General features: G+C 41.1%; 1 protein-coding gene across 1 annotated transcript; it reads left to right on the top strand.

Annotated features, from left to right (window-relative positions):
* Window positions 1–5665: 5665 nt before the first annotated feature.
* On the top strand, window positions 5666–10958 carry LOC115777818 (uncharacterized). The gene is made up of 6 exons (XM_030725818.1): window positions 5666–5716; window positions 7350–7489; window positions 7901–8895; window positions 9067–9228; window positions 9325–9414; window positions 10647–10958. Exons 3-6 carry the CDS (start codon window positions 7918–7920, stop codon window positions 10956–10958), a joined length of 1542 nt encoding a protein of 513 aa, XP_030581678.1. The 5' UTR covers window positions 5666–5716; window positions 7350–7489; window positions 7901–7917.
* The last annotated feature ends 2355 nt before the right edge of the window (window positions 10959–13313 follow it).

Genomic DNA, 13313 nt, shown 5'->3' with positions numbered 1-13313 from the left:
GCTGGCTCTTTTTTCATCAGGAGGGGCTACAAACACAACAGCCCAGCAGTGTTAATTTTGTTGATATATTTGTCATAGTTTTTGTCAACGGCCCTTTTTTCCATGACGAAAACGAGAACTGAATAAAAACTAAGGAAAAAAACCGATAACGAAATTAACTGACACTTTCGTCAATGAATGAAAACGAGACAAATGCTTGGCAGGGACGAAATCCAATCAGAACTGATTTAATTTTGTGACAGGGCGGGACAAGTTAGGGGAAAAAAAATCCAATCAAACGCACAGTTGCACAAATTTGCTCTAAACCCAGGAAGGACAAACTAGCCTGTGATTTGTCTTTACTTCCAATAGAACTGAGTTATGTAAAATATCATTTAAACATTTATTTAATGTTTACCTCGGGTAAAAACACGACAAATCTTAAACATCTGCAAACCAGTCACCCAGATCTCCATGCAAAGGTCAGCATTTTAATGTCCTGCAGGGTAAAGTGTTTTTCCCAGTTTGTGTTTAGAGAAAATCTCCACACCGCGGTGGATTAGCCTTTCCTAATCTTAGTCCTGAACACTGCCCTGTACCTTTCAGAGCGTCCTGCTGTAAAACACTCGGATTATCTCAGTAGGTGGTGTTAATGATCAGGTGTGTGGAAGCAGGTGAAACACTAATATTAATAATATTCTGTAACTTTTAATAAATGTTTAATTTTGTGTAAGTGTATAATGACTAACTCAAGGGAACTGAAGAAAAAGCATTTGTATTTTACACCCTTTATATTTTAGTCGACTGAATCGACTGTAGATTTAGTCGACTATATTCTTAAGATAATTTCGTCGACTAAAACTTGACAAACTATTCAGATGACTAAATTATGACTAAAACTAAATCAGAATTTGTTGTCAAAATTAACACTGCAGCCCAGCCAGCACACCATTAGGAGAGGTGAAGGGCGAGACACCAGCTAAGGGGGGTTGACGATCTCCCCCCCCTTTTTTTTTGCTGCTCCGTTGTACGATCAGATAAAAGGCCTCTCCAAACCAAGCTCCCGGGCTGAATTTCAACCCCAGCCCGCCTGCATTCAGGACATTTCTTACCTCTGAAAATAAACTCACATCCAACCTGTTGAAGCATTAAAGGTGATTCTTTACATGTTTGAGAGAGACTGCTGCTACACGTGTCACTCAGACACCAGAATCCTGGCACATATGAATTTATACAGCAAATGTTTACATACAAGGAAATAGTTTTGTTTTTAAATAACAAATGTCAAGTCTTTGGAGTTACTCTCCAAACAGACCCTATGTAGAGCCATCCATGCATGCATTTTCTTCCCTTTATCCGGGCCAGGTTGCAGGGGCAGCAGCTACACAAAAACCCAGACCTCCCTTTCCCCAGCCAACAAAAGTGTTCCCAGGCCATCCAAGACAATCCAGCACGTCCTGGGTCTGCCACGGACATGCCTGGAACACCTCTTCCAAGTGATGCCCGGGAAGCACCGCAGTCACATTCTGAACCACCTCAACTGGTTCCTTTACATGTAAAAGAGCAGCAGCTCTACTGAGCCTCTTGGATGACTACACTCTCCACCCTCTAAGTGAGAGCCCCACTATCGTTTGGACAAAGCTCATTTCTGCCGCTTGTATCTGCAGTCTGGTTCTACCACTACTGAAAGCTTGTGAGTGTAGGGAGATCAGGTGACTGGTGAAACAGCTTTGCCTTTTACACTCAGCTCTCCACCACGATGGGTTGGAATAGCAGAACCTGTAGCTTCACTCTGCTGGAAACCACTCCAGTGTGACATGGAAGACATTTGATCAAGCCAACAGGATCACATGTGCAAAAAGCAGAGATGAGATTCTGAGGCCACCAAGGTGCAAGCCTTCTGCCCCTTGGTTATGCTTAGAAATTATTTATCTTTTATATAGACAAAGTAATTAGATTTGGTGACTAAGAGAAGCCCTGGTGGAATCCAATACCCATTGGAAATGAGTCCAATTTATTGCTGGCAATGCTGACCAAGCTCTTGCTATAGCTGACATGGACTGAACGGTCCATAACAATGGATCAAACCCCATATTAGCATAGGAGCCCCAACAGGATACCCCAAGGAATGCAGTTGAATGCCTTCTCCAAGTGGTGGTGGCCAATTGTTTTTTGACCAGGACAAAACCTAAAGTTTCCCTGTGGAGGTAGGGTGCAGAGGGTTTAGTGCAGCTTCTACCATCAAGCTGCTAAGAAAACCCAGGGATCTTAAACAGGCTCTACAGAAGGTCAAAGCCCTTTCAGGAGCAGCTGGAAGTAGCCAGTGGATTTGGATCCAAAGGAATGATCCCTGCTGGACCATCACTAGGAAGATCAGGATCCAGATGATAGAATGAGATAATACACATGTGCCATCCTGGTAGGTTCTACACCATTTGAGCAAAGCTACTTAAGACACTTAGTCTGCATGAACCAAATCTGCTGCAAAGATGGAAGACTGGAAGACAGATGACTTTCAGCTCTCCCATGGAGGTCTGCTTCTCACCAGGTATGTACTCAGCATTGTTGCCCAGTGAGCCAATTTTAACAGAGTTGGCCAACCTCTGAGAAAATACCCTATTCTGTATGCTGCTCAATTTATCCCTTTGAATCTCATTGCTGTTCTAAAGTCACTTGTGCCAACATGTCATTAAATATACTGGCCCATGTGGACCATATAGACTTGTGCTTACTTGGCCTCACTCTTTTTACCCTCTCAGATTCGTGGAGTTCTGGCAGCAGCCCTGAAGGGAGTCACCACCTGGCAGACATTACATGGGCTGAGAATGCTCTCCATAATGAACCATACTGACCCATGTGGACTGTATAGACTTGTTCTTACTTGGCCTCGCTCTCTTTACCCTCTCAGATTGGTGGAGTTCTGGCAGCAGCCCTGAAGGGAGTCTCCCCCTGGCAGACATCATTTCATGGGCTGAAAATGCTCTCCATAATGATACAAGCAACAGCAGCCCTGCCACAGAGGAGAAACAGGTTCTTGCTGTCCCAAAGAATGAGGATGGCAGCACGGGTTTGATTCTGCATGCTTCCTTCACTGCTCCAGAGAAGAGTGCAGAAAAACCCAAGAGAAAGTACCGGGTGGTTTTCTCAGAGAGGCAACTACATATTCTTAATCTTCACTTTAGTCTGCAGACTCATCGCAAACCAGATGAAATGGAAGAGCTGGCAGAGATGACAGGACTGACTTACAAACAGGTTAGTGTTTTTATTCTTTGAAGGTTGCTACAATGCAAGTATATTAAATTTAATTCATGTTCATGTCTGGCTCATTAATCTGTTTTTCCTTTTTATAGGTGAAGACTTGGTTTCAGAACACAAGAGCTAGATTTAGGAGGAGAGACAAAGAAAGAAAGGACTGTCCACTTCATGGACCTTTAAGCAACATCTCCCCACCTGTCCCTCATAAGTAGCTCCCATAATCAAACAGAACTGGAGCTGTTGGTAACACTCCGAGTGCTACAACCAGCCCATGATGGAGACAAACTTAAGGAGCACAGCTCTCCAGGACCAGGCCCTCTATCTGGGTCCTTGGGGCAATGCTGCTTTACCTGTTGGCTACCCTCCTGGACTCCAAGCCCAGTCGCAGTCGACCATGCCCATCTCCCCCCAGCTGGTCCGTGCCACCAAGCAGCAGCCATTTTGAATCCAACTACAGGGTTTTGAAAGCTGCCATCATAAATAACCCTGGGCTTCACTGTGCAATCTTTAAAAGCAAAGAGCCTCACCAACAGCTAATGTTCCTGTCATTGATGCTAGCTAGTAACTGATGACTGAGCTGACAGCATCAAGCTGTGATTTTACCTGACAGCACATTTAGTGTTTCTGTCCATGTAGCTTCACATGCTAGTGGCTTATAATTAAGGTATCCAAGTGTTCACTCTGGTAAAATGAAGTACTGCCTCTGTGTTTGAGTGCCACATTCTAGTCTAAGATATTTGACAGGGTTGTTGAACAATCCATGACTATTTCAACACTCAAATCTCATGCAGAGTTTCCCCATTTTAGTTGAATCTATGAAGAGTTTAACAGAACAGTATTTTTACTGTAACAAGGAGACTCCCAAATAACGTAGCTGACAGTCACATCACAACATGGTGTACAGAGTGTCCATTGGTATTGTTCCTGCAGGAACGCTCAGTGCAGCAGGTCTAGCAAGTCTGTCAACTTGCTTTGCTTGACTAAAACTATTCAGCATCACACCATGACTGACCTTTGCAGACAGATGAAGAAAACATAGGCTGACCAAAAGCTTTAGCAGGAGCACCGACTGAAACACTTCCTACCAAACTGCCCTGTATGTGCCAAAATATATTCATCTACCAATTTAGCAGCTTCAGAGACAGTCATTACTTCCTGCTCAGCAATATGAGTGACAACTGCAGGTAGAAGGCAATATTTAAAATGCTCCAACACCATCAGATCACACAGGTCCTGAAAGGTGCTCACCCCTACCCCTCCATGATTTGAAATGTTGCCTTAAGCTTCCAGGATCAACTCATACCTTCAGAACTGCAGCTTTAACTACAATATTTGACCATCATTTGCAGTCAGTGCAGCGTTTTGTGGCCTTTTCCAGTCAGAACAGACTGCAGCATAACCACACAGACAGCTTCTGGCAGCCACACAAAATAAAATGAACAGGCATCTCTGTCTTCATCAAACTTGGATGTGACCGACTGACCAACACTGTCAAGTAGAGTCTGCATTTGAATTGGCAACACTTTATCTACTAACAGCTTTTAACAGTTCTTTGCAGTCATCTTTAAAGCATTCATCTCCAATATCAACACGTTCAACAGGTTTCAAAAGTTCCTCCAATGGAGACTGACCAAATACATCAACTGTAACCACCACCATGAGGTATTGGTCCTTGATGTGCAACAGCAATTAGTACTTTCCCACTAACTACCTACCCCCCCCAAAAAACTTACTAAGCTTAAGCCTAGTCTTCATGCAATTACTCACAGTGGGTATTTATGCACTCAAAACCACCAGAGCGAGAAAGGCAACTGCACAAACAGCGACCCCCTCGACTCCACACTGTAAAACATAGCAGCCTCATTTAGTTAAATCTACTTACTACATTTCTTTAACACCATGAGCTCTGACAATTTTTTGATTTTGAACTCTACATTATGAGTTTTAGAAAGTAAAACTTACAGCTATCCATTGTGCTGACTTTTTGAGAAATTTGTCAGATTTGTATGTGTTGACTGAACTTGAATCTGTAAGTCAGAAGTTGAAAAAAAAGGAGAGGATAAAAGGCGGGAAAGTAAAACTTAAAGTTAAAGTTGTACTGACTATTTGGGAATTTGTCAGATTTGATTGAACTTGGATTTGTAAGTCATCAATTTGAAAAAAGGAGAGGGGGGAAAAAGGCGGGAGTGTGGAATTGCAGCTACAGAAAGAAAAATTGCAGTGACTTTTGAGTAACTGTCTTCTTCAAACAAGGCAACATGAAATAATGGGAATAATAATTCATACACTGCAGATAAGTCATATATAGAATTCCGTCCAAAATATACACATTTCACGGTAAATTATAAAGGACTACTTCCACCAGCGGAAGAAGATTATTTTGCTGACAACGGCCTGTTACAGAAGGGCGGAGCAATACAACACTTGTCTATACCGGCAAAGAGGAGCGGTGCCTTGATTCTTCAAACTGCATCAGTGCCAGGTAAGTTTAATAAACCTAAATTAACTACTTTTCTATTAACTGTTGGTACAGTAACATAAAAACAGTAACTATGTAGATTGTGTTTTTAGTAGCCATGAAAAATACATTTGCAGCTTTGGATATTAGTTGCCCCCCACCCCCCACATGTTGGACAGATTTAATCGTATTCGGTCACACATTTTTTGAAAAAACATAACATGTTAGATAACTGGTATAATGTTTTAAACTGACCTCAATAAACGTTGTGTTCATGTGCCGCTATATTTCTTCACTCGGTTCCTTCACCGAAGCATGAGCTAGCTAATCAGCTAACAGTCAAGGCCATACAACTGTGAATGTTCAATATCAAACAACTTTATCAGAAATGGGGCACAGCGCTCATGCTTTGCTAACCTTTTGTATTGACCACTAAACTAGGAAAATTTGCTAATGTTGTTTGATAACTGATTTTATGCTGGTTAGAATTTGTGTTAGTACAGCTCATGCAGTAGAGTAAAAAAACTCCACTCTGAGCACATTTTTCTTCCCTTGAAATGTCTTCTTTTTCACATCCTGTGTGCATGCGCGTGTGTGAGGCACATTTGCTGGGTACTTGCAGCAGATAGCAGAGCAGATGCTGACTTTGTCATGTTAAAATAATGTTTAATGTATGACAGCAGTAAAATGTAACCAAATTCCTCAAGAGATGGTACAAGAGATTTTTCAAAAACACATTAAACAGAGATTTCCGCTCTCGATGCCCCTTCAGTGTGTTTTGCATAGACAGGAGCTTTCATTAGTAGTTAATTAAGTTAAAACGAAAGTCATTTTAAATAGAATTATATTTTTATATCTAAAATGGTTTAGTGGAAATTTGACATTTATCTAACACTGGATGGCATGTCATCAGCTAGTTTCAGCACGATGCTCCACTATGCTTAATGTTGGTTCATATCCTGACAGCAATTTGTTGAGCTTCAGTCCTAAGTGCTCTTTATTTGAACATTGGATGAAAACATAGTCAAGAGCAATATTTAAGAACAAAATCAAAAGTCAATATTTGAAATTAAAGTTTGTAATTCTTGCAGGGTTTTTGCAATGTAATGCATACGTTTTAGCTAACCTTAACACAATAAGGGTTTTTAGAAATTACATGTTGAATGTCTGTAGTTATATTTTTTGTTGCTAATAAACTGTCAGCCACTTAATTGTTAAATAAATTGTTAGTCCGGTTTGTAATTCATTAGTCTAGTTGATGTAGTTCTAGTGTTGTTAAGTACAAAGCGTTAGGAGGTCTGCTGCGAACAAAAAGTATGTGGGACAATCATGCTACTGATTTTAGAATAGAAGCAAATGGCTTTTTTTTGTAGCATGTTAAAATGAAAAATGGTCAGAATGTAGAAATTCAATAGCAGTAATATTTGGCATATTTTTTGCAAAAATCACAAAGTGCAAACATTGTCACATTTTTAAGGATTAAACAATTTAAGAATTTAGGAACTATATATTTAAAAAATTGGTTTCATTTTTTTTTTTATCTTGAATGATAAAAAAAAAATGAAACCAATTTTTTAAATATATAGTTCCTAAATGGCATTTTTGTTTACAGAAGTGAACAATGATGTCCAGTTCGTGATTTTGGAACTATTCACAGTGACCGTCCTGGAGCATCTAAGGTGTTACCAGCTCACCAGAAGAGACCCTGCAGCAGCTGTGGTTGTTGACCCTGACAATCTCAATGACTACACCCCCCTTGCTGCATACCCTGTTGAAGCACGTTCATGTTACATTAAGGTAATCTTTGATTGGGCAGGTTGGCTAAAATGTAAAGACACACTCAATCTTTGGAGCTTGGAAATTTGGGGGGTGGGTTAGATCAAACTTGGGTGAGGCAACAATGAGCAGGAGTGGTCAAGGGCTCAAGAGGAACGAAGAAATGAGGTGGTGTGGGGGGGGGGGGGGGGGGTCCAATTCAGGGGATGATGATCTGCTGTGATGTGTTGGTAGTAGTGGAATTTGTGTGTGTGTGTGTGTGTGTGTGTGTGTGTGTGTGTGTGTGTGTGTGTGTGTGTGTGTGTGTGTGTGTGTGAGATAGAAGTCCTTTTATCTAGCCTGTACTGTTTTGACTGTTTATTTAGAACTTATGTTAGATTGAGTTTTTACTATTATATGAAGTCTTTTCTTGCTTTTTCCTCTCTGTTTCGGTTACTGCTGCCTCATTAATGATGCTTCTCCGAGTCATAGTCTCACCTCAGGAAATAAGACGTGTCACCCTACAAGATATTCCCCCATCCGTCGATGAGCTATGTACAGTGCTGCGCAACACTCTGGGACTCAGAGGGAACTTTATTTTACAGTTTGAAGATCCAGACTTTGGGAATGAGCTCTGCAATTTGACTGATATCAAGGATCTACCAACCGAACGAGCCACACTGAAAGTTCTGTTTGTGTTATCTGAACCACTTTCTGACTCAACATTAGATACTGCAAGCCTTGGTTCCCAGAGTACTGCAAGCCCTAGTCCCTCCAGCAGTAGTACTGCAAGCCCTGGTCCCCCAAGTAGTGCAGATCCAACAGAATGGCCTGAACCATTTGTTATTCCACATTTCTCTCATGATGTTGAGTATCAGCTGAGGGTAGCAAATAATGCCTATGCCAGTGATGGAGCTGTGATTGTTGTCTCAAAGAGTGTGAAAAGTGAAATTCTGGACAGACTGGCTGATTGCATCACCAAAATCACTCCCTATCCTACTAGAGACAACATAGAAAGTGTGGCTAAAGCTCTTGTGGTCAAGCACCCTTGCCTGAGGGAGCCAGGGTCTGGTCAAGGATGGTATTGCTGGAAGTTCAGCTTGGTATTCAAGATGGGCAATTATCGTCAGAGGATGATGGCAGCTGGATGCCCAGAAGTTCTGGTAAATAAAAGAAAAAGAGGAAAAGGAAATGGCAAACCACTCAAGAAGTCAAAAAAGGGAGAGATCCATTATTTGCCACAGCCACCTGAGGGACAAACTGCAGTCAAAGCAGAGAAGGATCGTGAAACCATGGCTCTAGAAGTGCAGAAGAAGGATCCAGATTTACAGGTCCTGGATGAATTGATGACCGCAACATTTGCACAGCGGAGACAAGAAATAATCAGTGATGAACCTCTCATTTCTCTTGTCAAGGACAGATGGCCTGCATTGTTTAGTGAGCGACAGGTAATGCTTTGCCAACTGAATACGGCATAAAAATCTTACATTTTGTGTGCATTTAGTGAATAAACATGTACTCTTTGTTGCAATAACTTTCTCTCCCCACAGTTCTAAGCTGCTTATATTTTCCCTCACTCATGCCCTTTTCTGTGCTATTTTGTTACCCATCTGCTTTAGCTAATTGCAGAGTTCCGGAGAATTGTCACCAAAGACCTGCTGGAATCCTTTTTGGGTGGACTTGATGCCTTCATGCCCAGTCTTCTACAACTTTACAAAGCAGCTGCTGCATCGGGCAGGAGGTTGGTCCTGAGCAGCGTTCTGGATTGCCTTCAAAAGGAGGTATGTACTGTATACAGAACATTTTCTATCAATGTGTACTAAGATTATTATTCCAGCTTTGGTATTGCACTCATGTACCATTTCCTTTTTTGACAGGACACAAACCAAAACCAAAGAACAGCTGCCCTTCTTGGTCTCCCATGCTACTTTTCAGAAGATTCCTCCAGCGTAATCAGGATGTGTAATGTAAGCCCCTATATTTACATATTCTGTACTACTCTTCCATGGTTAAGGTGCCGTTTACACGAGACCGTTTTCATTTTGAAACGGTGTCGTTTTGATGCGTTTCGGCCTTGCGTTTACACGACAACGGTGTCGTTTTGATGCGTTTCGCCCTTCTGTTTACACGACAACAGAGTGAAAACGATGTGTTTCAGAAACGGGGTCCAGAGTGGAGCGTTTCAGAAACGCACCGGCTTGCGTTTTCGTGTAAACACTTGAAACCGGGGTGATTTGAAAACGCTCGACTCGCACATGCGCACTATGGTTGCGACGGCCAGTTTTTCGTGCACGCGCAAACTGATAAACAGTACTCGCGGATTCACGAGTGCTTCTTATGCTTTTCCTGTGTTTTTACCGTTTTGTAATTCAGCGTTGTGTGCAGCAGCGATCCAACCTCATCATCGGTCCACACAAAACCTCTCACATTGGCCTTTTTGTAAGTAATGAACAATTTGCCGCACTACCTACTGTGTCCCTCCACGCATGCGCGTCTTGCGTAAACAAACTTTGCAAAGAGAAAACCAACGCCAACTTGTGGCCTGGCATGGGAACTACATCGTTTTCATCGTTTCACATGTCCTCGTGTAAACGCGGATCGTTTCTGAAACGCCATCGTGTAAACGAAAGGCTGAAACGCATCAAAACGACACCGTTTCCAGTGAAAACGGCTTCGTGTAACCGGCACCTAAAACTCAGGGACATGCAAATTGACTTAAATAATTTACATCTATTATGTAACACGCAATCAATAGAAAAAATTTAACCCACTAGTCAATCATGCTATGATACTCTTTTCTAATGTCCTAATGAAATCTTAATTTATTTAATAGCTAATGTGATTAAAAGTTAGCATCAGCAAACATTTACACCAAGAAGAGTCTAAAGATCCTTCCTGAGGAATCTTGTCTGACTTTGAATTCTGGATCATTATGGTGGTCTCTCAAGCAGTTTGGCCATCACCCCAACACAGTATTAGTTTCATGTCCCTGAGTTTTTTCAGTCAAGTTTAATACACCTTACACTTGCAGGAATCATTTTATTTATTATTGGTTGATACACAGCGTTTTAGTTCCATTAGTTACAACACTCACTGACTGACACACTCACTCACTTCAAAGACAGATATAGTCTTTATTTATTATGTCAGTGATGTTTTAAATTTGGAGAAGTAAAGATGCCTCTGTCTTTGTTTTTAGGCTCATGGCGAAACTCTCGACATGATAATGAGCGCGATGGAAGTTGGACTACTGATTGGACACGAAGGCCCTCTACAGGATGCATTCCCTTTAGAGGTCTTCAATGTGGCTGTGGTAGCAGAGGAAAAGATCATCCTACATGACATCAGAGATGTGCCCACTGGCTTTGCCATGTTACTGGGCACCATCTACTGCCTTAACCTTGAGTACCCACAAAATATGAGGTACTCCTTTGAGTTCCTCCAGAAGGTCATCATGAACATTAAACCAGACCAATGCTCTGCAAGAGTCCAGCTTAGATATCGCTTGTAAAAATTTAACTTGTTTAAATATCACAAATGTTTTTTGATTGCTTACAAAGTTGGGCATTTTTGTTCTTTGTTCATAAGGTTTTATGAACCTGCCTACAACTCTACCTCACCTTCTCCATGTCTACAACCTTCTTCTTCTCTCCCTTGCTCGCTCTCTGTTCCCACAACCCCATCTTCTCTTTTTACAACCCTACTTTCTCCATCCCCCTCCCATGTGGTTTGCTGTTTGGTTGTGAAAGCATGGTGTTAAAGTTTATGAAGATTTTTTTATTAATAAATGTTGTAATTTTGGATAAATGCAAGCATTTGGTGTGTTCTGTCATATATCATGAGAGTTGAAACAAATTTGAAATTTAAATTCTTTTAACTTGAATGGGAGAGTTGTATTTCATATAGTAAGTTATTTGAACTCAAAACAGTGAGTTACAATCATGCAGAAATGTGTGTTTGTTCAACTAGCTAAAGAAAGTATATTATATTGATGACATTTAATATATTGTTTTAATTTTATTGTTTTGATTTAACTCAAAGTATCAAGTTGAGACAGCAAGTGATAAAAAGTTAAATCAACTTTGACAACTTTAAGAACTACATTAAGACAACAACAACAGTGTAGTACAATCAACTTTTTAAACTTTCATTTCTGAGTTGAAACAATGAAAAACTGCTAGTTGAGTTAACATGCGATTTTAAGGCAGCAGGTGGACTTTCATTTGCAAGTTTAACTGACTTGAAATGTCTTACAGTGCAGGGACGTGCCCCCGAGCCAACCGCTCTGTTTTCACTGCAACACTAACACCTTTAATGAACGAATCCCAAAGGAGAATCGTTCCTTCAGCCTACCAGGGAAAGCACCAATTTTAACTTACACACATCCAATAATCAACATGGCTCCAAGTGTCCTAAACTGAGTTTATACAAGACAGCACAAAAACTCAACCTCCAGAATATTAACAGCTGACAACATTTAACAGAAAAGAACTTCGCAGAGTAACCAGACAGACAAGTGGTGTAGTCATTCAGATGATATGGTCTCCAAACACCAATACTTGGCACACAAAATATCAGCTCATCACAAGTTACCAAACCTGAGACTAATTAACTCAAACTTTCTTCACAGGCAAGCCCAAAGTCACAACTAACCAAATTAATTTGCACAGGTGTAAACAATACAGCTCAAATGCTTACCAGCATATCAACATATATGCCATGTTTGAATGTGTAGAAAGTATATGAGTGAGATGGTACCAAACCCAAGACCCAAACACTTCATCAGCCAAGCAGGCTCCATGAAGAAAAGAGGAGAGCCAAGAGCAGCTGGCAGGGCTGCTTTAAAGCACACCTGTGCTTGACCTGCTCAGGTGTGCTTAATCTGAAATTGGGTCAGCTCCACCCACTAGAAATGCAGAAAAAGGCAACAAGAAAACAAGGCCAGCCCAGTGACTGCCACACAAGTCTGTTATTGTCAGAAGGTACTCAGTGTAATTAGTGATGGGCAAATGAAGCTTTGAAGCTTTCCATCCAGTTGCTTCAAAAACAGGTTAATTACTGAGGCTTCATGTGCACACAAACCCCCCCCCTGTTGGTCAAAACCTTTATTGTCATTTCAGCTATTTGTGATGGCCTCATGGCTGTCCTGTAACAGTGTCTACTACCAATGGGAACACTACCAAGAATAGAAACAAAAACACCTTAACTTGGTTTTGTGTGGTTCACTCATTCATGTGAACTGCCTTGATTACTGTGTGGGTGATGGTTATAGAGGTCTTGGAGTCAGTTGGTTTCTCTTTCTGGAAATAACCTCTCTGGCTTTGGTGCTGAGGAGGCAGGATTGACTCATCCAAAACAGAGGGCAGGGGCTTCTCTCCTTATCTGACAAACAGAATGTGAATATGTTGATACTGCTCTTCAAACACAGTTAATAGAAATATGATAATCCATAATCAATGTTCTCATATACTTTTCAGCAGTTTTTCCCTGGATTGTCCCAGAAACACCAAACAGAGTTTGTTGGAAAGGTCTAAATCCAACAATACAGCTGTGTGACCACATCAGGTCATATCAACAGGTACAGACTCTAAAATGTCCTCCATGTCCTAATTGGGAAACTCAAAAACCTGTTTTATTTGTTATTATCTATCATCCACCTGGTCCTTACTCAGAGTTTCTGTCTGATTTCTCAGACTTTTTATCTGATTTAGTGCTCAGTTCAGATAAAATAATTATAGTGGGTGATTTTAACACCCATGTAGATGCTGAGAATGACAGCCTCAACACTGCATTTAATCTATTATTAGATTCAATTGGCTTGTCTCAAAATGTAAAGGAGCCCACCCACCACTTTAATCATACTCTG

Source organism: Archocentrus centrarchus, unplaced genomic scaffold (genome assembly GCF_007364275.1).
Source record: "Archocentrus centrarchus isolate MPI-CPG fArcCen1 unplaced genomic scaffold, fArcCen1 scaffold_79_ctg1, whole genome shotgun sequence".
NCBI classification, from domain to species: Eukaryota; Metazoa; Chordata; class Actinopteri; order Cichliformes; family Cichlidae; genus Archocentrus; species Archocentrus centrarchus.
Note: the sequence above shows the minus strand (reverse complement) of the source record. Positions and strands in the feature narration are given on the sequence as shown.